Source organism: Lissotriton vulgaris, chromosome 1_1, assembly GCF_964263255.1.
Source record: "Lissotriton vulgaris chromosome 1_1, aLisVul1.2, whole genome shotgun sequence".
Taxonomy (NCBI): domain Eukaryota; kingdom Metazoa; phylum Chordata; class Amphibia; order Caudata; family Salamandridae; genus Lissotriton; species Lissotriton vulgaris.
In genome coordinates, this window is record NC_141685.1 from 1,669,032,257 (window position 1) to 1,669,054,432 (window position 22,176).

Here is a 22,176-nt window from a genome sequence, read left to right on the forward strand (position 1 = left end):
TCCCCCTTACGGTGATCACAGTTCTCCCCAAGCATGGGGAAGTAGCGACGCTTGGGCAGTTATTTTATGTATAAGGCATTTATAAATAGTTGTGGAATTAGGCCTTATTCTCTAACTCCTTCCTATTTGATACAGTTGCCCTCCAGCTCTCCTCGCCCTTGTCCTCGTACTAATAAAGTAAGCTTAGCCGTTTCCTCCCCATGAATCTTCCTTACGGGCACGCAAGCTGCCCCTCCATTACTTGCCTGCAGCCGCTGGGTCCCGCAACTTACTGCGTGTTGGTTTTAGCAATTGCCGGTCTCACTCTGTTACGGTAAATGCCCATGCCCAAAGCACGCCGAAGTAGGCTCGTCTGGACTTGAATGCCTGCTCCACTTCAGTGCCTTCGCTCAAGGCATGTCGGAGAGGAGATCACTCCAGACATGCCGTCTCTCACCGGGGCGAAGTATTAGGGCTCACCGCTTGCCACACCTCCTCAGTCGGACACCTCCAGCACCTCAGCCCGCGGTGTCAAACTCTGCTGCAGGCCCCTGTCGGCGATCATGTCCTCTGAACTCCGTTTCTTTTAAGAGGGGCACCGGCGGACGTCTCTCTGTGTTGCGCACCTCTCCCCACAGAGTTTCTATAACAGGGTCAGGATAATTAAGTGGATTGGCTGGGTTTTCTATGGCAGGCAGCCGTAGCTTCTTACATCGCAGCCATCTTGCTTGACTGCTGGCCACGCACCCCTACATAGACATTTTGAAACAAGACAAAAGGCCTGCAACTATATCATATTAAGCCCTCTAAATGGAAAAGGCAACGCATGTGATGCTGACAAAATAGCTACAATCCCATTTTATGAAACGGAAATGGTCCTGTTGTGCTTGCTCAATTCAGCAAAGTGTAAGCAGCATATTTTGTCTATTGAAGTGCACCTGTTAGCGATAACTGCTTACAGAAAAGTACCATATCAGCCATTCTTCTTCAATTTTCCAGTAGTTAAAGACTTTATAGAAGGCTTAAAGAAAGTTTATCCTCGAGTGAGGGCCTCTTGACGGCTGTAGAAGCTTAATCTTGTTGGACAGCTATCACTTCTGCTTCAAGAGTTAGTTAGACAGGCTCTGTTTGCAGTACAACCCTATACCTATTCCATCTCCAGTAGGGTGTAATGAGAACTCAACCATAACTCTTCTATTAAACCTTCCAAACTAAACAGCAATTGCACTCTTTCGATGTTAGGAATGTTGAAAAATGCAAATTTATTAGAAAGTCCAATCAGCTTCTCATTAACTGTGATTCAGTTGGTATAGTCGATCTCTTGTGATGGATTACCATATGTTACCCGTTGGCAAACAAAAAGCAGGCTCCAAAACTCAAATCTCATTCAATCATGCAGGAAGCAGCTCCAAGAGTTTGATTGTGGATTATTTTATTAGCTGCAATTTAAAGAGCAGCCACTTGGAAGTCTGTTTATACTTTTACAAGACACTACTCTGACTTGAGAGTTAAATCTAATGTGGGTCAAAACACACTAAAGAATATTTGTCTGACAATATTTAGAATATTAAATTACGTTTTTGTGTTGCATTTCCTCTAACACTTAACCCCTTTACCGCATTGAACATCAACGGGTCATCCACTGTACTGGAATATAACATTTTTCACGTGAAAACAACATAAACCTCATCTTTTCCTAAACCAAAGTCAGGAAATGAGGGAAGACCTGAGTTTGATTTTTGCTGTTACAAGTAGTGAGTACAGTGGACGGGCAGCACAGCAAAACAATAGTGAAATCAGAGCATATTAATGGCATGGTCTGCTTTCACCTCTGATTGGTATGAGTGGGGGGGGCATTGGAATGTCACTGTGCGCCAATCAACACAGGGGATGTACGGTTCACTAGTAAATCAATGTTTAGCTACCACACTGGGCATTCAACCTTTATCCAGGGATCCACCATTCTTGACATCAGGGATGTTTTCTTGTGGGGGGCATGGCCCCCCTGGGCAAGGGCCTGTGCCCGGACACATGACCAGATCAGTCTTTCTGCCACCTGGGGGTAGCTAGGAGGTGTTTAACCACAGTCTGTCTCCATGGGGAGCAGAAAGCCCATTATCCTCCAGGGAACTCCCCACTTCATTAGGGGGATGGAGGAAGGCAGCCTAGGCAAGGGTCTGTAGCCCCTTCACCCACAGACATATGTCTTTCTGCGCCTGGAGTTTGGATAGCGGTTGTTTACCACCAGTCTGCCCCTCTGGGGCGGAAAGACCACTAAGCACGAGTAAACTGCAGATTTTACTGTTTTGGGAAGCTTGGGTGTGGCTCCCTGAGCATGGTCCTGTGCTTGAGCTACCCCGGGCTCAATTTTGAGTTTTTTTTCCGTCAAGTGCATTGTGGACATTTATTCACATGGTGGACCTGAACAGAAAGGATGCCAGTGGGACTCTCATAGGTCTAAATGGATAATTTGGGCAGTCCTCCCAGTTTCTATTTCCGGTGTCGGCATCTCCCTCCCGTTAAGAACCCACTCACTCTGTAAGAGGCAAAGAAAGGTAAACAAAGGCAGTCACAACAACTGCATTTTTGTGAGAATTTCAAAATAAATGATTGTGATTGTGAAACTCTTTCCTCATTCCCTATAATACCCCCATTTGTGACCATTTGTACAGGTGGTGTTGTCATTGTTGCTTATTTCGGACGCGCACCATATCCTAAAAGAACCGAAACATGTTAATGATACTTATGGTGAATGACCAGTCAGTTGCTTTTCCTAACCAGGAAGCAGAGAGTTTCACATTGCAGATCCTTGCTAAAAAAAAAAGCATGGTCTGCTGTAAATCCTTCTTATTTACTTGAGCTATTTTACTCACTGCCGCTGCAATTGTAAGTATAAATCCCAGTGACTCTAAATAGTTATGGACATTGCGTTGATCTAACACTATAACATCACTGATTGAATTTTCAGAATTGGAGCAGTTTTTGGTCCATACACACAACCATCAGAAGCTGAATATTGGGACATGTGGACAGGCATCCGCACAAATGATGGGAACCTAGTCATTGATAGGTACTGTATGTTTTGTTTTCTGTTACTGCAGTACATATTTTTTGGTACTTCTGTGTATATATTGAGTGCTGCAGAAAGGTGCAGGGGTTTCAGCACTGGAAACAGAGGGTCTCCATGTGTGTGATTTTCTTGGTCACTACAGGTAGGATTTCTCAATGCATTGTCCAAAACAAGCTCTGGAAAATCAATGTTCAGCTGTGGCTTCTCTGAAATTGACCACCATAGGTATTATGCCTTTTTTGCAAAGCATTAAACGTTAGTATTATTCCTTGATTGACCATGTACCCTTCTGGCAGCCCTAAACAAGGGCATGCTCTCAAGGTATCACAAGCTTTAGCAAAGCCAGTAGGTCTGGCCTATGATTGAAATTGCCTCTTCATTGATGAGTTTGTGTGTGAAATTGTGGATGGGCAAGAGGATGAATAAAGGAATGAGTTAAAGGTTGAGTGAATGGGTGCACAAGAGCAAGAATGTATGAGCCAGTGCATAGATGATCAATGACTGACTGCAAGGATGGGTGGGTTAGTGAAAACAAAGAAGAGGTATTTTCATTTATAAGGCAGACCAATTGTTTTTTCTTATTAGCTTTGAAGGGAGCCACAAACACACCGCTGTAATTAACATGCAGGTTTCTGATCTGATTGTGTAGTTCCTTTAGCTGTCTGTTACACTAGAAGTTGCAGAGAACTTCAACCTCTTGAGAGAAAAGCAGTGTGGCACCTCCTTAAGATAATGTCCAGTTTCCCTTCACAATAAAAACAGCACATCAGTTTTGATAAAAACACGATATTGTATTGCTAATACAATGACATAGACAAATATGTCTATATTTCTGTGCGGAGCAGCAGAGCACTGAAAGGGTTGCATGGAGAAGTGGAACAAGGGGGTGCAGTGGAGCAGTATAGACCTCCAGCTATTGATCCGCAAAGTTTAAATATAGTGTTAACTATGGAGGAGAGACATTTATTTGTATGTTAAATGTGCATACAGTGGAAGATAGAACTCTGCATGTAGGAAGTCAAGCAGGGTGTGCGGTTTTGCATATGGATCCGCATACATTTTGTACCAAGGTAAACAACAAATTACCCTAGAGGATATTACATTATTTACTGCCTACCTTCTGGACTATTAACACAGTGAAGTGACTAAAAACCTAGATAATGACAAGGCTTAGATCTGATACCAAGATTCACAGTTTCCACATGGTCTTCAGTCAAATAATTTCTTAATGACGATTATCAGTATCAAGGCCAAGATTTAATATGAGTGGGTAGCAAACTTTAATTGCAGGTGGTTCATAGCAAGGCTTAAACCCTGTGAAACATCTTGTGCTGTTTCTACCTTAGTCTTCAATGAAAGGGCTTGATTTTCCCTTATTTGCTCCACTGCTCAGCACAAATGTGATATTGTCTAAGCTTTGCTGCATAGCACCAATATGCATGGCAATGGTACTCAATACAAGGTGACAATTTCTCTTTCTGGTCCTCAGTATTTTACAGTATCTCAATCAAAGGAAGAGACACCGAGATCGCTGGGTTGGAGCTTTAGAAGCTGCCTCTGTACCATGTGAGTATCTCAGCAAGTCTAAACATGTGTAGCTATGACATTGTTGTTATATAGCACTTACAATTTTAATTTGCCTATTTTCTCAATGTTCTGCATTTTAGCTGTATGAAAACAAATGTAAAAGAAAATAACTTGATTTTACAAGGGTAAAATAGTTTGATAAAGTAAAGAAGCTGAGATTAGAAGTCCGTGTTCTGGTTCCTTACAGACAGTTTAGATACCATCAAGACACAAGCTTGGACCTTAGCCTAGCTTGAACCGTAACCACCAAAGAGTGTCCCTTTTATAGGACGGTTTTCCTCACCCGCCATATGTGGTATGCTTTATCATTGGGAACCTTCTCGTATCGTGATACCTAGTCACGCTACAGGCTACATCCCCCTCTCTGAGAAGGATGAGCTCAGGGTTGTTTTTGTGCTAAGAGAGGTATGTTCTAAAAACCCAATTGTGGAGCTCGAAGAGGTGAAGGCAGCAGAGCAAGTGACAAAGTGATGATTAAAACTAACTTCAGGGTTCACAAAAAAAAACAACTCCATTAGAGTGACCCTGGACTACAATGAAAAACATTGTGGCACTACGAGAATTATTTTTTTTTGCGAACCATGGTGCAAGAGTGTGAAATGATTAACCATATCAATGACAGTTGACAAATCAAGTGAAATGAGGATGGCATAGGTGCCCTAGTCGTAATGAACCCTCATTTGTTGAGGACCGGTGCAATGCTGTTTCACTACCACAAGCTGGGAATAATCTTAAATGCAAAAGTCAAGACATTTACTGTCTTCGAGGTTCTTCGATAGTTGGTTAGAGACAACACACTCATTATGTTTTCCCAGGCAGGGAATAGCATGATAGACTTCTAGTTACTAATCTACCCAAGTTGTCCTTTTTTTAATAGGGGTGTAACTCCACCAGCCAGTATTCAACAGAACCTGTACTCATGATTGAAGGAAGCCACTAGACAACTACAGTCTGGAAAACTGATTCAATAGCATGGTGACTTCTAGATTTGTGGAAGCAAAACTGTCCCAGGACCAAGATGGAGGGAGGGTTGGAAAAGTATTTTATTTTATTTATTTAAAGAGTTTTATATAGCGCTGGCTAGACCCGAAGGTATCAGAGCACTTTACATGAGAATCAACAATGTAACAGAAAAAGATCAACAATTACATATTGCATCAAAAAATAGGCAATACATTTGAAGAGGAGAGAAAGGAGAGGGAAAAGTAGTGGAGGGGGCAGGGAAGGTGAGAAAGGGAGGATAAGGGAAGAGACAACAAGGAGAGATGAAAGGAAGTCTGTCTGAAGACCGACAGGGTAGGTGACGACCAAGGAGGGAATCCACGGTCCATCTCCCCTATAGTTAAACCAGGTAGCTCCATCGGGCATCAGACAAAATAGTTCAGTCTCAAGTGGCGAGGGAAGAAAGTCTCCCCCCCCAAAAGAAATCACAATTAGAGTCACAATTTGTTGTTTAAACTTGTGAGTATGGTATCAGAATATTCTTGGGGAACTCTATCATAAAGAATTGAGGAAGTTCTTCAGAGAAAGCTTGGGCTGACGGAACAGCAAGGCCAGCACAAGATTGATTGCAAAAAGAACGTAAGGTCTTGAATAAAATCTTGATTGTGTTGTTACAAAGAATAATGTTACTACAGAGAAATTCAGACTTGGCTTTGATGAGCTTTCGTATATAATCGAAGCTGCTGATTAGAAGTAATAAGATGTGCTAAATCATAGGAGTTTCTCCACCTACACTAAAATATTTTGAGAACCAAGCGATGATTCCTAAGTCTATCCCTACCATTATCTTGCTCCGCGACAGGCCTGCCATCTATCCCCGTGTTCCAGGGGACTACCAGACTCTGCTGCTCACATGGTGCTGATCCCTGCAGCTTAACACGGCCTGCATACCTGGAATGGCCACAGTCAACTGATCCATCCCTGTCCACTCGCCTTCCTCACATTGCTGCCCAGCTGCCAGGCCCTCCTTCTCACACACACAATCCACTGGGCTCATTTGCGTCACCCCTTGGTGGCTGGGGCAATGGACCTAAAGAAGGCTCAAATGGTCAAAGTATACTATAACCTAAACATTTTCTTTTACATCAGCTTTATACGATCTTCCCAAGCTTAAATATTACAAGCTGAAATTGCACCCTTTATACCGGACACATCAGCTTCTGATCATATGAACTTAAACTTAGGCTCAAACATTGTGGCCCATATTGACTTTTAGAAGTCCACCTGAACTGACTCCTCCCATTCAGTCGGTCTTTAATCTGTTTGCATAGACAAACCACCCAGAGAGCCTCAAGCAAAATGTTAGAGCAGATAGGCTGCAACTCCTTTAGATTTATATACACCTCTTACCTAACTAAAAATGCATCCAAGAGCCTTATACACAGATTCCTCAGATCTCACCCAGAAACTGTAATCTCTAACCGATATTTATGTGCACAAAAAGGAACCACTATAAGTGATCTTATTTTCTACACTAAAAGAAGAGCACAATGGACCAAGATGGTCAACTACTGGATATCGCAGATTGGATAAAACAACTAAAAGCTTTTAAATGCTTACCACACATCATAGATTCAACAAGATCAAAGGGAAATAACGCTCAACAAGAACGCGAACATGCAGCTCTATTACCAAAGGAGCGAACTTCAAAATGAACCTCTTAAGGAAAGTTAAATCCTTCCTTCCCCATGAGGACTTCAAGTCAGCTGTATAAGCCCCGGGGATTCCCAGGTTGGACTAAGGAAATACAACCCTTTGCGGTCTTCCCAGATGTAAACTCACTCCACTAAGGGCCTCTCTTAACTCTGCTGCTAGACTCCTCACACGTTCCCAAAAAAACTACATCACTCCCTATCCTGAATCTTTAAACTGGCTCCTATATGTGGCTAGGATTCACTTAAGAATCGCATGCATGACCCACAAAGTCTTACACTTCAACACCCTGCGATACCTAGCTCAAACATTGGAGCCGTCGGTGGATACAGAGCTCCTAGAGACAAAAGCACCCTACTCCTGAAACCACCAAAATACTATAAAAAGAAAACATATGACAGAGCATTCTCTGGTTTCGCACCAAGAATCTGGGATGCTTTACCACCTGAAATCAGTCTGAACCCCTCAACTGCTTCATTCAAGGTAGAGAATCCACGATTTCCATTCCTGATCACTATGAATCTGCTTATTCTTGCATGCATGTTTCTGTATTTTTGTATACTTTGGACCATGTGGCGGTCTCTCTTGGAGGCCTCCACCATAATTTGTCCCCCATTGATAACAATGTTCTTTATATTCCCTATTTCATGAAACACTGCAAAGCGCTCTGATACCCACAAGGGTCATGTTTGCGCTATATACATTTTTATAAATAAATACCATTGGTTATTGACCATGTGTGTGTGCCGTATTAATCTAATCAACTTAGTCTGTTTGCAGGTAGCAGGGTGGAAAAGTGAGAAGTTAAGTTGAATCAATAGGCAGCAGTGTTATCTCTTGGGTTAGATGGGTATCATGGTCTCAGAAACCAGAGCTGCGGCTCAGCTAAGAGATGTTTCTGTTTCATAAAGCAGGCAGGCTACACTAACTTTACAGTGTCTTGCCTTAAAGAGTAGTACTGATAACAATATCACAAATTATTTAACAATATTGATGATGAGGTGTCCCCACTTGTGTCGTGTCCTGTTCAATCTTCTGTCAAGTAAACAGCATTGTCAATACGCCACCAAGCATCAGCCAGCTTTTTATTCTGACTAAAATATAATTCTCAAATTAAAAGCTTGCTGGCTTTCAAAAATAAATAGGTCATCAAAACACACGCATTTTGTTTTTCAGAAATTCCACTAGTTTGGACCCCAAAAAACTATTTGTAACTTTCATTAAGTACTCAGAGATTCTAATGTCTCATATGCCCTGAATCTGCCTCATGTGACCTTATATCACAGTCCCCATCCAGAGATACACACTGTATTTGTTAGCGGTAGCTTGTAACCACCTTTTCTCAGGATGACCAAAAGAAGGCATGGGTGTCACATTTGCTAGGAATGTCCACTGCTGTGACTGGGATATCCACAGTAATGCCAAGGATGCTGATAGTATGCTAAGGATAGTGCACTTATGCCAGGGTTTCTCCACATGATGCCTAGGTGGCTCATGATTGGTTAACTCAGAATATCATATGCGACAGGCATCATCATTCCTAGAAAGCCCACAATATACCACTGTGGGCTGCCTCTAGCCAGTGCCAGCATAGATCATAATTGGCCACAATGTGGTAATAAGAGATATTTTATGCCAGAGCTGCCTTAATTGCTAGGGTGCGCTGTAATAAACACCTGCTGGAACAAGAGCTTCGTAGGACCTTTTCTCTTTGTCATCAGGGAGATTCCATTACTGTAGTCTTTCTGGTGCCTGTTTTTGTTTGTGATTCAAGAACGCCCTTGTAGTACTTTTAGTTACTCTTTTCTAGTAGCTTGTAAGACCTTGAAGTGCCTATCATGATGCGTTGATGTTGGTTATAGAGGTGCAAAGAAAACTGTGTAGTGCTCTTTTCATCAGATTCACTTGTGATAAAAGGATAATGATCTGGATTGGTGACGAGGAGGTGAACATGGGGCCACATGCAGGTTTTGTATGAGACGGGTGCCATCTGTGTAATGAACGCACAGTATTTCAGTGCTGCTTTATAGTCCGAAACTAGATCAGTAGCTTTGTAGGATTGATGTGATATTGTGGTGTTGTGGTTGAACACTTGATGATGAATTATGTTTTTTTAATAATTGTTGGCAGGCAAAGTGTTGGTAGCTAGCAGTCTTTGTGGTTGTGCTTGTTCAGTGGCAGGAGATATTTCCAGCTTGGTCTGTATTGGGAACAATGAACTGTGAAAAGGATGTAATGACTATGTTGATTGGTGCGAGTACTCTTCTGGAGAGGAGATTAATTATGTTATCTCGTCCGCAAATATGGTGAATTTGAGAGTGGTAAGATTGCTAACTTTTTTATGAGGAAGCAATTTTAAGGTGGTCCACCTCGGTATATTGACAAGAGTGATGGGCGAAACACCAGTAGCTTGCTTTCTGCAACTGGCTAGTGTTAGATCCGGTTTTGTTTTGTAATTGACTGATTGTTGGCATTGAAATTTCAAGTCAAAATGCATTATTGTCTGGGATCCAAATGAAACATTGACGAGTGGTTTTAATGATTACATTGATGGCTTTGAAGATGAAGCATAATTGTTTACTTGTTATAGGTGGTGGGAGAAGATGTTTTTGTGTGAAAAGCGGAGAGATTTAAGTCTCAAGGGTTTTTGTACTCTTTTCTTGTGTGGAAACCACTTCTCAGCGAGTTCTTGGGTGCCTTATCATGCAGCAAACTTTAACTTTATGGAACATACAATAAAAAAAATGTGAGTATTGCTATTGGCTTTGGGGGATAGGTTAAGTGCAGGAGGAAGCCCACATTGACTTTAGAGTGACATGCCATTGCCAGGTTGACAAGTTCTTGCATGAGATCTTTCAGGTGCAAGTGCGTGAAGATTTAGCACTGATTTATGGGTTTTGATGGACTGGTGGGCAGTTGATGACTGAGGTATTGTAGTCAGGATGTAGTGTTGTCTTACCACTGCGGTTTAATTTCTCAGACGGCATAGTTATGTAGAACCAGTTACTATCTTTCGGTAACAATGTTTGGGATAGATATTCTATCTAACGTCTGAATCCTCACCATTAGAATATCACCGGTGCCACAGTGGATCCAGAAGATTTTTCAACATCGCCCCATGTGCTAGTGGGTGTTGTTGTGCGACTCAGTGTCTGCTGTGCTCTACCCCGGAAGTGGCGTCTGGAGCCATATACAGGCGCCACCCAAGCACACAAATGTCAATTTCTTTCTGGACACTCTCCCTGTTGTCAGACATGGACCCCCACAATCTGTTGTACAAACTCGTGTCCAGATCTTTAAATTCAGACCTTTTTAGGTGGAAAAGAGTCCGTTCCACAGAACGGGAGGGCAGTGATGAATCTGTGGTTACAGTATTCATTAGAAAGAGCATTACCAAAGGTAATTAACTTTTTTTTTCTTTTATTCCTTTCTGACTGCTAATCCCTCACTTTTAGAATAGATAGATACCAAAGCAGTACCTCCCCCTGGTGGTGCTGTGTGGAATAATTCTGACCCAAAATCCTGCAGGACCGAATGGTCCAAATGCCCTTCCTGCCAGACTGGCTGTCAAGGCAATAGTGCTTTGTGATCAAGTGCACTGATGCCCACGCAGCAGACAACACATTTCCAGGACCGGCACTCAACGTTGTAGCTCAATTGAAGCAGCCTATTATCTGGTGAAGTGAGCCCTCAATCCCTCAGGGTGCTCAGGGTGCTGCTTCTTGGCCAGCGCGTAGCAGAATTTGATGCAGAGTATTAGCCACATGTATAAGGTCCTCTTCTTCTGTGCCTTGCCATTTTTTGCTTCAGAAAATCATAGAGCTGATAGTCCACCTGATAGTCTTTGGTGAATTTATGTAAAAGCTAAACATTCATTTGGGGGCCAAGCAATGATGTGTCTCCTCCTTTTTGAAAGGGAGAGGTGGGACAAAGATTATCAGAAGTGTGATGGATTATCCAACGTGAGAGGAAGTCACAACATTAGGTAGACCTCAGCACTAGTTTTTCCAGGAAGAAGGTGGTTTAGGGCGGCTGGACTGACAAATCAAAGTTGAAGCTCTCTCACAGCTAAGGTGATTGATTGCGATGGGAAAGACCATGTTCAGGGTCAGATGTAGGTAACAATTGTGTATGAGGTCAAACAAGATACACAGCAAGAAAGTAAGAACCAAATTAAGATCCTACTGCTGCATTATGGAAGGCTTCGGGCTTCAGAGGAAACATGGACCCAAACCTCTTAGAAAATGCAACACAAATGGTGATTTGGAATAATGGCTGGTCCAGTAAATAAAAAAATGCAGTAAGATCCAACATTTAACCCTTAACAATGCCCACTGCAAGTCCTTGCTGGGCCAAAAACAAAACAAGCAGCTACACATTCAACAGTTTGGACTGCAACAGGTCATTGTTATGGATGTCATACCAAGCCACAAACGTGTCTCATCGTCTGGCATAACCAGACTTTGTGGAAGGACACCTGGCTGCCAGGGTGACATTGATTTCTTCTGGAGGAAGATTGAATGGCGTCAACTGCTGCTGCTTAATCTCCACCCATAGAGGTGTAGATTCTGCAGAAGATCCTCCCAACGCTGCAGCTTGACTGGAGGATAGATGCTCATGACCTGAAGTTTTGGGTACCACACACCTAAAATGACTTGGGCCTGGTTGTTCCTGATCTTCTGAACTCGGGCCAGGAGAGACAGTGGTGAGAAGACATACTGGAATCTTGCGCTCCACTGTAGGCGGAATACGTCTCTAAGAAAGAACCCTCTTGGGAACTTCAACATGCCAAAGCGTAGACTATGTATGTTCACATTGGTAGCGAAGAGATTGAGCCAGGGTTTTCCTCATTGCTGTAAGATTCTCTGTGCCACCTCCGTTGTACCTGCCATTCGCGATCTGCTACACATCACAGACTGAACTTTTCCTCCCTGCCGTTTTGAGATCCTGCCAGGTGGCGTATAATCAGGGACAAGTCCTGATGATTCAGCCAGGTCCATAGGGTTTGTGCTTCCTGGCACAAAGCTCAGGATCTCGACCTTCTTGTTACAAAACCACATGGCGATGGTGTTGTCCTTGAGGACCTGAAGCAGTCTCCCCTTGATGGATGGTATGGAGGATTTAAATCCCAAACAAATGGCCCACAACTCCAGTAAGTCAATGTAAAGGTTGGTTTCTGCCAGAGGCCAGAAGTGTTTGATCTCCACCTCTTCCATATGACCTCCCCAACCCAGCAGTGATGTCGTAGGGAGTGTCCCAAACAAATGTCTGTTTCATATCCCCATAAGATGTCTCTCAGGTGTTTGAGTTTGGACCACCACCCCAATCGTGCTAGGAGTGTGCCCTGATGCACCCAAAGGCAATCCAGGAACCAAAGCCAAGCTGTATGTCAATGAGCACTACAGGAAGACTAGTAAGGCATGCTCCTACTCATAAAGTCGAGGACATGGACCCATTCCTGCTCACAGAGCTGGTCCCGCAAGAGGTCATCGTCACTCCGGGTTCAGGCAGCTGAAGTGTGCAGAGTGAAACAATTATACATGTATCACACAAGATTAAAATGAATAAAAACAAGTAAAAATACTGTGCTGTACAAGCTTTGAATTTACACTTTGTGTAGCAACTAGAAACTTTCTTCAGTCTTCCAGTTGTTCTTACATACTATGGCTGTGCTTCTTCTTAATGATTGCACAGTGCATACAGGAGGTAGTCTGTAATGGGAACACACATGGAGGACAAATTTACCCTCAGTTTCCTAGTGTGTCTACTCAAATTATATTTTGAAAGGTTTACTGATTGAAAAAAGGAGACTCCTCCAACCAGTGGTGTTGAAGCTTTTCGGCCCTTTATGATTCAGAGCAGCTTCAGAACAGTGGAAGAATGAACAACCAGAGTAAAACTGAGCTAGGCAGATGAAAAGACTCCTCCCCTGGCCCGTGGGCAGATCATGGGGGAATCGGCTTCCTGGGAATGATGACTGCTTGGATGCTGTATGGGTCCCAAGGTTGATGGAAGAAGTCGCAGTCCTTGTTGGCGCATCAGCAATGATGCGGGGAAACACACCAAGGAAGGTAGAGTGGTCAGTACTAGTGTGATGCTCACATGGATGAGATCCTTGAGCTTTTCATGAGATGGTCAAGTGTTGCTCATGGATGTAACTTTTTTACGGGTCTTTCCTTTTTGGTGAGAAGGCAGACACCACGCTTGAGTGCTTCAAATAAAGTGGAGCCCCTGTGCACTCCCTTGGTCTCTCCTCATCTGCAAAGCAATATCCCTAACAGTTTCACGGTTTTGCCTACAGACCACATGAAAACCCACCACCCAAAAACAGGCACCCCCTTTCGGGTTAGGTAACTCAACAGACAACGTTCAAGCCTCGGGGGCAGTGGACCTCCAGTCCCCAGCTCCTCCGGCAGCAATCTCCAAGCCAAGTTGGTTTGCCATTAACCGCACACAACGTCCGGATCAGTCATTTCTCCCTGGGTGGCAAGCCATAACATCAGACAGGTTGGTCCTGCAGACAGTCCAATTAGGCTATACCAAGCGATTCTTTTCTGTTAACTCAATCTTCCACCCTCTTCAAAGCAGAATTTCGGGCAAACCATTTGCCCATTTTGCTGCATGAATATCAAGCTCTTTTGGACAAAGGAGCCATAGAGAGAGTCCCAACCTCGGATATTCGAAATGGGTGCTACTCCCGTTACTTCCTTTTGTCGAAAAAGGTCAGAGACCTTCGTCCTAACTCAGATCTTTAGCTTATCAATTTCTTCCTGTGGAAGAAGACTGGTTGGTGGTGTTGGACATTTCTGCGGTTCAAGGAGGGCCATGAGCATTTTCAGTTTGACCTCACCAGTACCCCTCGGGTGCGCACAAAGGTGATGGTTTTGTTTGCAGTGTACCTCTGCAGGTAGGAGGTCCTAGTCTTATCCCCACTTTGACTGGCTGTTGAAACCAGGTGTGACACAGGCTGTCGTGGACCACCTCCAGATGATGGCGAACCTCTTTGCATTGGTGGGGTTCACGATCAGCGTGCCAAAATTCCCCCAACTCATTTGCATAGGGTCCTTTAATTTGTGCCCTCCTGAATATGGTGCATTTTCTGGCCTTCATTGCAGATCAATGCATCTTGGACATTCTGGCTATGATCCTGATGTTTCAGGCTCACTGGGTCTCAGTGAGGATGGCTCTGAGGCTTCTTGGCAGCCTCCTGCATCCTACTTGCCGATCATGCCAGATGGCACATGCAGGCTCTGCAGTGGGATCTGAACTCTCCATGAACTCAGCACCAAGGGAATATAGCCGATTCTATCCAGGGTTTGGAGGAAACTGCAAAAGATGTACTGTGGTTGCTTCTTGAATACAGTTGGACAACTGGCAAATATCTCCCACTTCCCCACCCTGATTTAAGCCAGAGGGGACATTGGTTACTGCTGAGTGACTTATCTGTCGAAGAAAGTTCAAAGCCAGCTCAGGATCTGTTTACAAAAGTGCTGAAAAGAAAGGAGCAGAGTAGATATGGAGTCTCACAATGCCACTAATTGGCACAAAGGGCTTATGCTAAAAAATATTCTGGATACTGTCTGGCGCTTTCAGATATTCTGATGCTGAAGAATCTGCTGTTAGAATTATCCATCTGAAAACCGGATGGAATGCTGACTTTCTGCTGAGTTGGTTCAGTGGGTTGTTTGATGTGTTGAGAAGGTCAAATAATACTTACTTCAAAATTCAGCTGGGGAATTATATGGAAGTTTGATGTCCAGAGCAATGCTATTTTTAAACTAGATGAGAGAAGTGGCTTGTGAGTAGTTATATAGAGTTCTCTTCCAGGGATCCTCATCAATAGTCATAAGCATTAGAATATTCCCGCCCATGCGCGGGACCCCGGAAACAATATATTATATGTGCCCCACATATATATATACATATATATATAAATATATATATATAAAAATAAGCAATTTCAGCCAAATAAAACAGTAGAGCTGGAATATGCTGTGAAGAATTTCCACCATACATGTGTATTAGCATTAGAAACATGAGAAACAACACCAATGCTTGTTTAGAAACTGTTTTAATGCTTAGAAAGCAGTAGAAATTCTTATAACACACTGTAAGCATATACAGCTCCCAGGCTGCATTGCAAATACCCAGTCTAAAAAGACTGAAAAGCTAACCTGTAGCTGCATGTACTAAAACTGACGCTGTGCCTTTAAGGCACCTCTGCCCCTAGCTTCCCATCATGCCTCAGGGGTTACAGTTAGGTCAGTTGTTCTTTCCGGCTCCTTCAGGAAGGACCCTGGATACACAGCTCCACACTTTTCTGCCTTTTTCAGTCAGAAAATCTTCTAAAAGAACAATTTTTTGATTTACTTTGACTTTTAACTTCAGGGTCAAGTAAATAACTGCTTAGCAGTCGATTTTTGGTGAGGTTTTCCTGTCAGGATGCCCTCATTATTCGATGATTGCCCTTCTTGTGGCCACAAGAAGGCAAAAACGGACTCTCATGAGGTCTGTATTTTATGCTTGCCAGAGGATCATGATCCTAAAGACTGTTCACATTGTAAAAATCTGTCTGAGAGGACTCTTAAAGACAGAGAGAGGAACAGGCTCTATGGTCTGGCCCAGAGATCCATGAGGGGAAGATCTACAGAGAGGAAGAGTTCAAAGAGACCCAGAACTCCCTCCAAAGGCAAGTCAGAGCGTCCATCAACCTCAGCACCGGGCTCGGCGCTGAAAAAACAGCATCTGATGGGCAGTTCGAGAGAAAAAGCTCCGTCGACGTCGGGACCGGCGTCGATGAGGAAATCGTCGTCGAAAAGAAGTTCAACGACGACGAAGAAAGCTCCACCGTCGTCAACTAGGCGACGATCGGCGTCGAGAGAAGCCACGAGATCACCGTCGACGAGAAGATCGACGTCAAGACATAAGTCACCTCCGCCGTCGTCAACCAGGCGGCGATCGGCGTCGAGGGACAGATCACACTCGCCGTCGTCTCGACGTCGACAGGCTTCCAAGAGTGTGACACCTCCGCCGACGTCTCCACGGAGGCGCTCGGCGTCGAGGAACAATAGCCCCCTCGGACGCTCGCCGTCGAGGAAGGGATCATCGTCGACGGCGCGTCGGCGCTCGGCGTCGAGGATGTCCGATCCTCCGCCAGGGCATCGAGGGCATCGTCGACGACAGGACAACGTCTCCATCGCCGACAGACCAAGGTCGGTCGACGTCGAGACCTCCGTCGACGGCAGGGCAACGCCGTTCGACGTCAAGACCTCGGTCGACGGCAAGGCAACGCCGTTCGACGTCGAGACCTCCGTCGAAGGCAGGACGACGCCGTTCGACGTCGAGGGAGAAGACTCCGTCGTCGCCTCATCATCGCCGAACGACGTCGAGGGACCACAGGTCACCGTCTAAGCATTCGACGTCGAGGGTTATCACGCCGCAGAGGCGTTCGAAGTCAAGGGAAAGACTGTTGAGACGTCCTCCAACACCGGTGAGACGGAGATCTCCTTCAGTGCCTTCGACAGTCCTAGTGACACAATCTGCTTCTCGCCATTCCTCCTTAAGTGCCTCTGGTTCATCGAGGTCCTCTTCTAGGAGTAGGAGTCCGGTGCAAAAGACACCCCAGCGAAGACTCTCGCCAAGATGGTATGGTCCGTTGAGTAAATGGAAGGATTCTGGAGCGACGGAGAGACTACGAAAGTACTTAAGTCCAGAACACAGGTCCCCTCTTCAGCAGCTGGCAGAAGAGGCAGACAGACAGAGTCCTACCAGTCACCGATCACGCTCACGAGAGAGGAGAGCGGACAGGTCGCATACCCCCAGGGTCTCCCGATCACCAAGGAGGGAGCAACCCAGATCTCGAACACCGAGAAGGGAGGTACGGACTGAGAGATCGAGATCTCCACGAAGGGAGCATCAGAGGGAATCACGTCCTCCTCGAAGGGAAGAACGACCTAGAAGATCACCTGTGAGGAAGGAGAAATCTCACCACAGGAGGAGGAGAACTCCATCATCCTCCTCTTCATCTTCATCTAGATCTTCTAAAGGGGATTACTCTCCAACGCTGGCAGACAGCCCTCGCTCCAGAGCTTCCCCGCTTGACGACGTCAACACGTGTTTGGACGTCTTACAAAGGGGTGCTCACAAACTTAATATAGAGATGGCCTCTGCTCCCATTGGTTCCAGGGATAATGGACCCAATCAAAGAAGTTTTCCTCATGCCAGCAACGATCAGGGCGGTACCGGCACGTATCCAAAAGAAATATAGGCCGGCCGACTCGGATCCTATCTTTGTGAAGGGAGAGCCTGCGGCGGACTCAGTTATAGTAGCCTCAGCTAAGAAGAATCACACAGTCGCTCCTTCTTCTTCAGTTCCTCCTGACAAAGACAGCAAGACGCAAGATTCTTGGGGACGCAGGGTATGCAGCACAGCAGCTTCATCCCTGAAAGTCTCTAGTGCATCAGCACTTCTCGGAAGGTACGATAGAGCGCTATGGGACTCCATGGAACGATTCAAAGAGAAATTGCCCAAGGAGGACCAGAAGGACTTTGAGGAAACAGTGACGGAGGGCTGTTTGGTGGCGAACCAAATGATTAGTTCATCTGCAGATAACGCCCTTCTAGCAGGACATGCCTACTCACATGGGGTATGTGCGAGGAGATCTTCTTGGCTGCGTTTAACTGGTCTCAAACCAGATGCCCAGCAGCGCATCCTCAATCTGCCCTTCTCAGGATCTTCACTCTTCGGGGAGCATGCCGATCAGGAAATGACCCGCATGAAAACAGAATTGGACACAGTGAAGGCGGTTGGTCTGGAGAAAAAGAAAGAGCCGTTCAAGCGACGCTTCAAGACCAACAAGAACCGGGGAGGCCAACAGAGGGTTCAAACCCCTCAATGGTCTCAAAACAAGCCACAAGGGAAGGCGCAATACAGAGGAGGAAAATCGGGCAGAGGCAGAGGCGGACATCATCAGTCCTCTACTACGCCTAGAGGAGGCAAGGCCTGAGCAGTGGCTTCCTCTGGCGCCGTTACCCACTCCAGTGGGAGGAAGTGCTTCGCAACACCTTGCAGAGTGGGTCAGCATCACAAAAGATCGGTGGGTGCTGAATATACTGCGCAATGGATATGCGCTTCGTTTTCCGGAAGAGACCACAACCGATTCCTCCAAAAAAGACTCGCTCGTACCATCTAAAACTCCTCAAAAGGGAGGTGAGCGTCCTCTTAAAGAAAAACGCAATCGAAGAGGTACCCCCTGTAGGAGAGTAGGGTCTGCAATCCTATGATCACCCAGATTTTTTGCTTTTGTTTCACTGGTTTACGACTTTCTCTGGCTGTGGGCCTGCTAATCAGACCCACAGCCTGGCTGTTCTCTTTCTAAATTACGATATGTACCCTAGGTGCATTTACCAATTGGTACTGGGCCACCTTATCAGACCCCGTAACGCAGGGCCTAGGTGTACCCAGGGCCGCCAGGGGCTGCAGCATGTATTATGCCACCCCTGGCTGGCCTCCTAAATTTGACACAACTGGCTGCATGACAGCTGGGGCGAAGTCGTGTAATCACACTTTGCTTTAGATATAGTAGCCCTATATCTAACCATACAATGGACACCCGAGTTCCTATCAGTCACTCCTATGGCAGGCCTTGACAATCCTGAAGGCAGAGTGCGTGGGCTCGTGTGAACTAGGTTCTGGCCCGAGCCGAGCCCGGTTGCAGCTTGCGGAATCAAGACCCAATGGCTGTTCCATGATAACGCGTACCACATCGGTAACTTCGGTGTCGCGTTATCAAGGCATGTCGAGTAAGGTGTCATACGAATCGGGATGCTGTCCTCTCACCAACTCTGGCGACGAGATTAGCATTCCGCCCTTCTAGAGGGACACGACATGTACGTAACTGTGAACCCCGGTTAAAGTTAACTAAGGCCTCAGCTCCACAAAATGGATGCTGCCACCACAGACACGAGTCTGACCTCCTGCTGCTGGGAGTCCTTCCAGCGAGGAGAGCTTGGACAAAGGGTTTCCTGTCGAGGGCGGTGTTCGCACCGTCCCAGACAGAGTTTGTGTATTCTGGGTAGGTAGGGCTTTTGCGAGAAGGTGACTGCGGAGTGGCACCCCGGTGCTCACTACGCATCTGCCGGTTAGAACCAGTTCCAGGGGCACCAGCCCTGGCCTGGGGAAAGTCCGGCAGGGGAGAGGGGTGTAACTACCCCCCTTCCTGGTCCCACCCTTAGGGCAGGACCTAGTCATGTACCCGCCCCTTTCTTTAGGATAAAGACCGGAGCGGGGACCCTTCCAAATTAGATCATCTTTGAATCAAGAATACTTTCTACGAAAGGACTTCGAGACTCTTCTCAAGATTTCTCCCTTGTGGCTAAGGAGTAGTCACCCTGCATCAGCGGGCACCATCTAAGAACTCTGCGGTTTGCTGTAAGTCCTTCCTCAAGGAATCCGACGGCCCAGCTCGACGAGAACCGGCTTCCCTGGCACCTCAGACCTCTACCCACGTCATCAGCTCAGCTGTGATCTGTGGGTGCGACGAGACCTCGAGGGACCGGCCATCATCAGAACCTGCACGCTCTTAACCAGCACGACCATCGAAGCAATTCTCTGGTGAGTGCTCTGGGGTCCGAGAAGCCCCGACCCTGAGCCGCTCCAGCACCGAAGTGCAGTCCCCCAGCATCTCCACAATCTGCGTGGGGCCCTTCTGCTCGCTGCTCAGCACGTTGTCTGGTCACTAGCCGCTGGCTTGTGCCCTTCTGTGACGACATCCGACAATCAACTCTGCTGGTCTGGTTGCTCCAGACTGGCCCTTGCTTCCATCTTTGCGAGAAGCACCCCGGGCCCTCCTGGTCCACTCAAGACGCCATCTTAGGCCCACCACGTGGCCCTGAGATCTGCCAAGGCTTGTTGCCCCATCCTGGGCCCAGCGACGCCGACAGCATCATCCTTCGTGGGACAGCTCGCACCTCCACAGTGGTCGCCGACAACGCCTCCTGGTCCGTGAGACTGCAGAGCCTAGCGTCGCCCACTCACCTGGACGAGGTGACGGCCAACCGGTGCCTTCCTGGTACCCTCTGACTACTGGCTAGTAGTACGAACTTGGTCCCCTCTGCTTTCAGGTATCATCAAACTCTGATCCAGGCTTGGATCTCTACGAACTATTCAGCACTGGTCGCCGGCCAGCAACTCCTTTCTTCCGGCTCCTGGCTCGTCAGCGAAGACCCCGACGCCTGTAAGACTTGTGCAGCCGCAGCCCTCGTGGCTAGGTAACTCGGCATTTCGGTGCCTGCATAGCCTCTTTACTCTAGGGTCCCGAGTCCCTCGCTTCCGACTTGCCTTATCAGGTCCGCCCGAGACCTTAAACTTTCCGTGTCCTCGGACACTTGTTTTAATTGTGCACTTGAAGTATTTTCCTAAGAGATTTGGTTTGTGCTTAGTACCCTGTCCTCATAAAGAGTCCAGGGCTGTTGTGAATCTTAATAAATATCCTGTTTATTTTCATAACACTTGTGTGGTGTCCTTTCACTGGGTGTTCAAGGGGTACATGTGTGGTAAACAGCTGGCTTAACGCGCCCTCTCGAGTCTTTAGCCTGAGACTGCTCGTATCCACGCTACTAGGATAGCTGGTCTATAGGTTGACTTACAACCAAACACCATAAGGGTCGTTGGAACGATACATAGCGGTCGCTAGAATAGCGAACGTTGCATATCGGGCCAACTTCTCACATTGGTGAGCAGCGGTTGGGATTTGAGCTTGCTGTTGTTTTACCACACGTATCCTAAGAACATCTTGTTGAAAGATCACATAAGTACTGTTAGTACATATAACTAAAGCTTAGAATACTCTGAGTTCTACTGAACCAGCTGTTGCAGCTCCTCAAGGCTTAGCACACCTTGGCTGCAACTCTTAGCAAGGGAACAGTAGGTAAACACATAGTGTAGGTAGGTGCATCACTTACACCACACTAGAAACAGTATGTCGGACAAAGGAGGAAACTCTGAGTCTCCCCTTGTGTCAGTTGACCCTCCACAGGTCATCCCTTCGAGATATACTGTGCTGAGCTTCAAGGAGTTAAGACAAGTGTGTCACTCCAGGAAGATCAAGCAGGGGTCTAACCCCACAACGTCCTTTCTGATTGGTCTCTTGGAGACTTATGATGCCAGAAAAGCTGAGACCCTTCCCAGCTCTTCTAATCCAGAAGGAGACATGCCTCCCCTCGAGGGAACCAGAGACGATCCTGACCTCATCCACCTCGCAACTGAGAACGAAGATGTGGAGGATGATGAGGATGAGGATCCCTCTGGGGATGAGGCAGATAAGGGACAGGTAGAAGTCGTAAGACTAAGCAGGTCCAACTTAAGCAGACATGACAGTGGTACTGGGGGACCCCTGGGGCCGCTATCAGGTCAGCTTAACATTGGGAATGGACGAGCCCGATCTCTGTCGAGAGACTCTGGCAGATCCCTTCGAACCAATGGCTCTCACAACTCTTCTCAAAGAGGGATGACGTCCCCTCAGAGGAGAGTGTACGAAGCTAAGGAAAGGGCAGCTAATCTGAGGATCGAAAGGGAAGAACTTGCCCTGGCCAAAGAAAGGCTTGCCTTTGCTAGAGAGCAACAGTTAAGTGGGGTAGTCCCCACTGGTGGCAGCAATGTACCTAGCAATAGGGAAAGGAGTTTTGATACGAAACACCTTGGTAAGATAGTGCCCCCCTTTAAACAAGGGGACGACATCCACAAATGGATAACTGCTTTGGAGAGGGCCTGCACTGTGCAGGGTGTTCCCCAGAGTCAGTGGGCAGCTATCTTGTGGCTCTCCTTTGAAGGTAAAGGAAGAGACAAGCTCCTCACCACAAGGGTGGAGGATGCGAACGATTACCAA

The 22,176-nt window shown here is 46.3% G+C and overlaps 1 protein-coding gene across 3 annotated transcripts in view; it reads left to right on the forward strand.

Annotated features, from left to right (window-relative positions):
• MEST (mesoderm specific transcript) overlaps window positions 1-22,176 on the forward strand; it is a 342,266-nt gene that overhangs the window by 261,532 nt on the left and 58,558 nt on the right. For all 3 annotated transcript variants that reach the window (XM_086918914.1, XM_086918913.1, XM_086918915.1), the window contains 2 exons: window positions 2,948-3,049; window positions 4,539-4,615. In XM_086918914.1, the coding sequence (XP_086775040.1) occupies window positions 2,948-3,049; window positions 4,539-4,615 (179 nt within the window). The remainder of the gene's footprint in view (window positions 1-2,947; window positions 3,050-4,538; window positions 4,616-22,176) is intronic.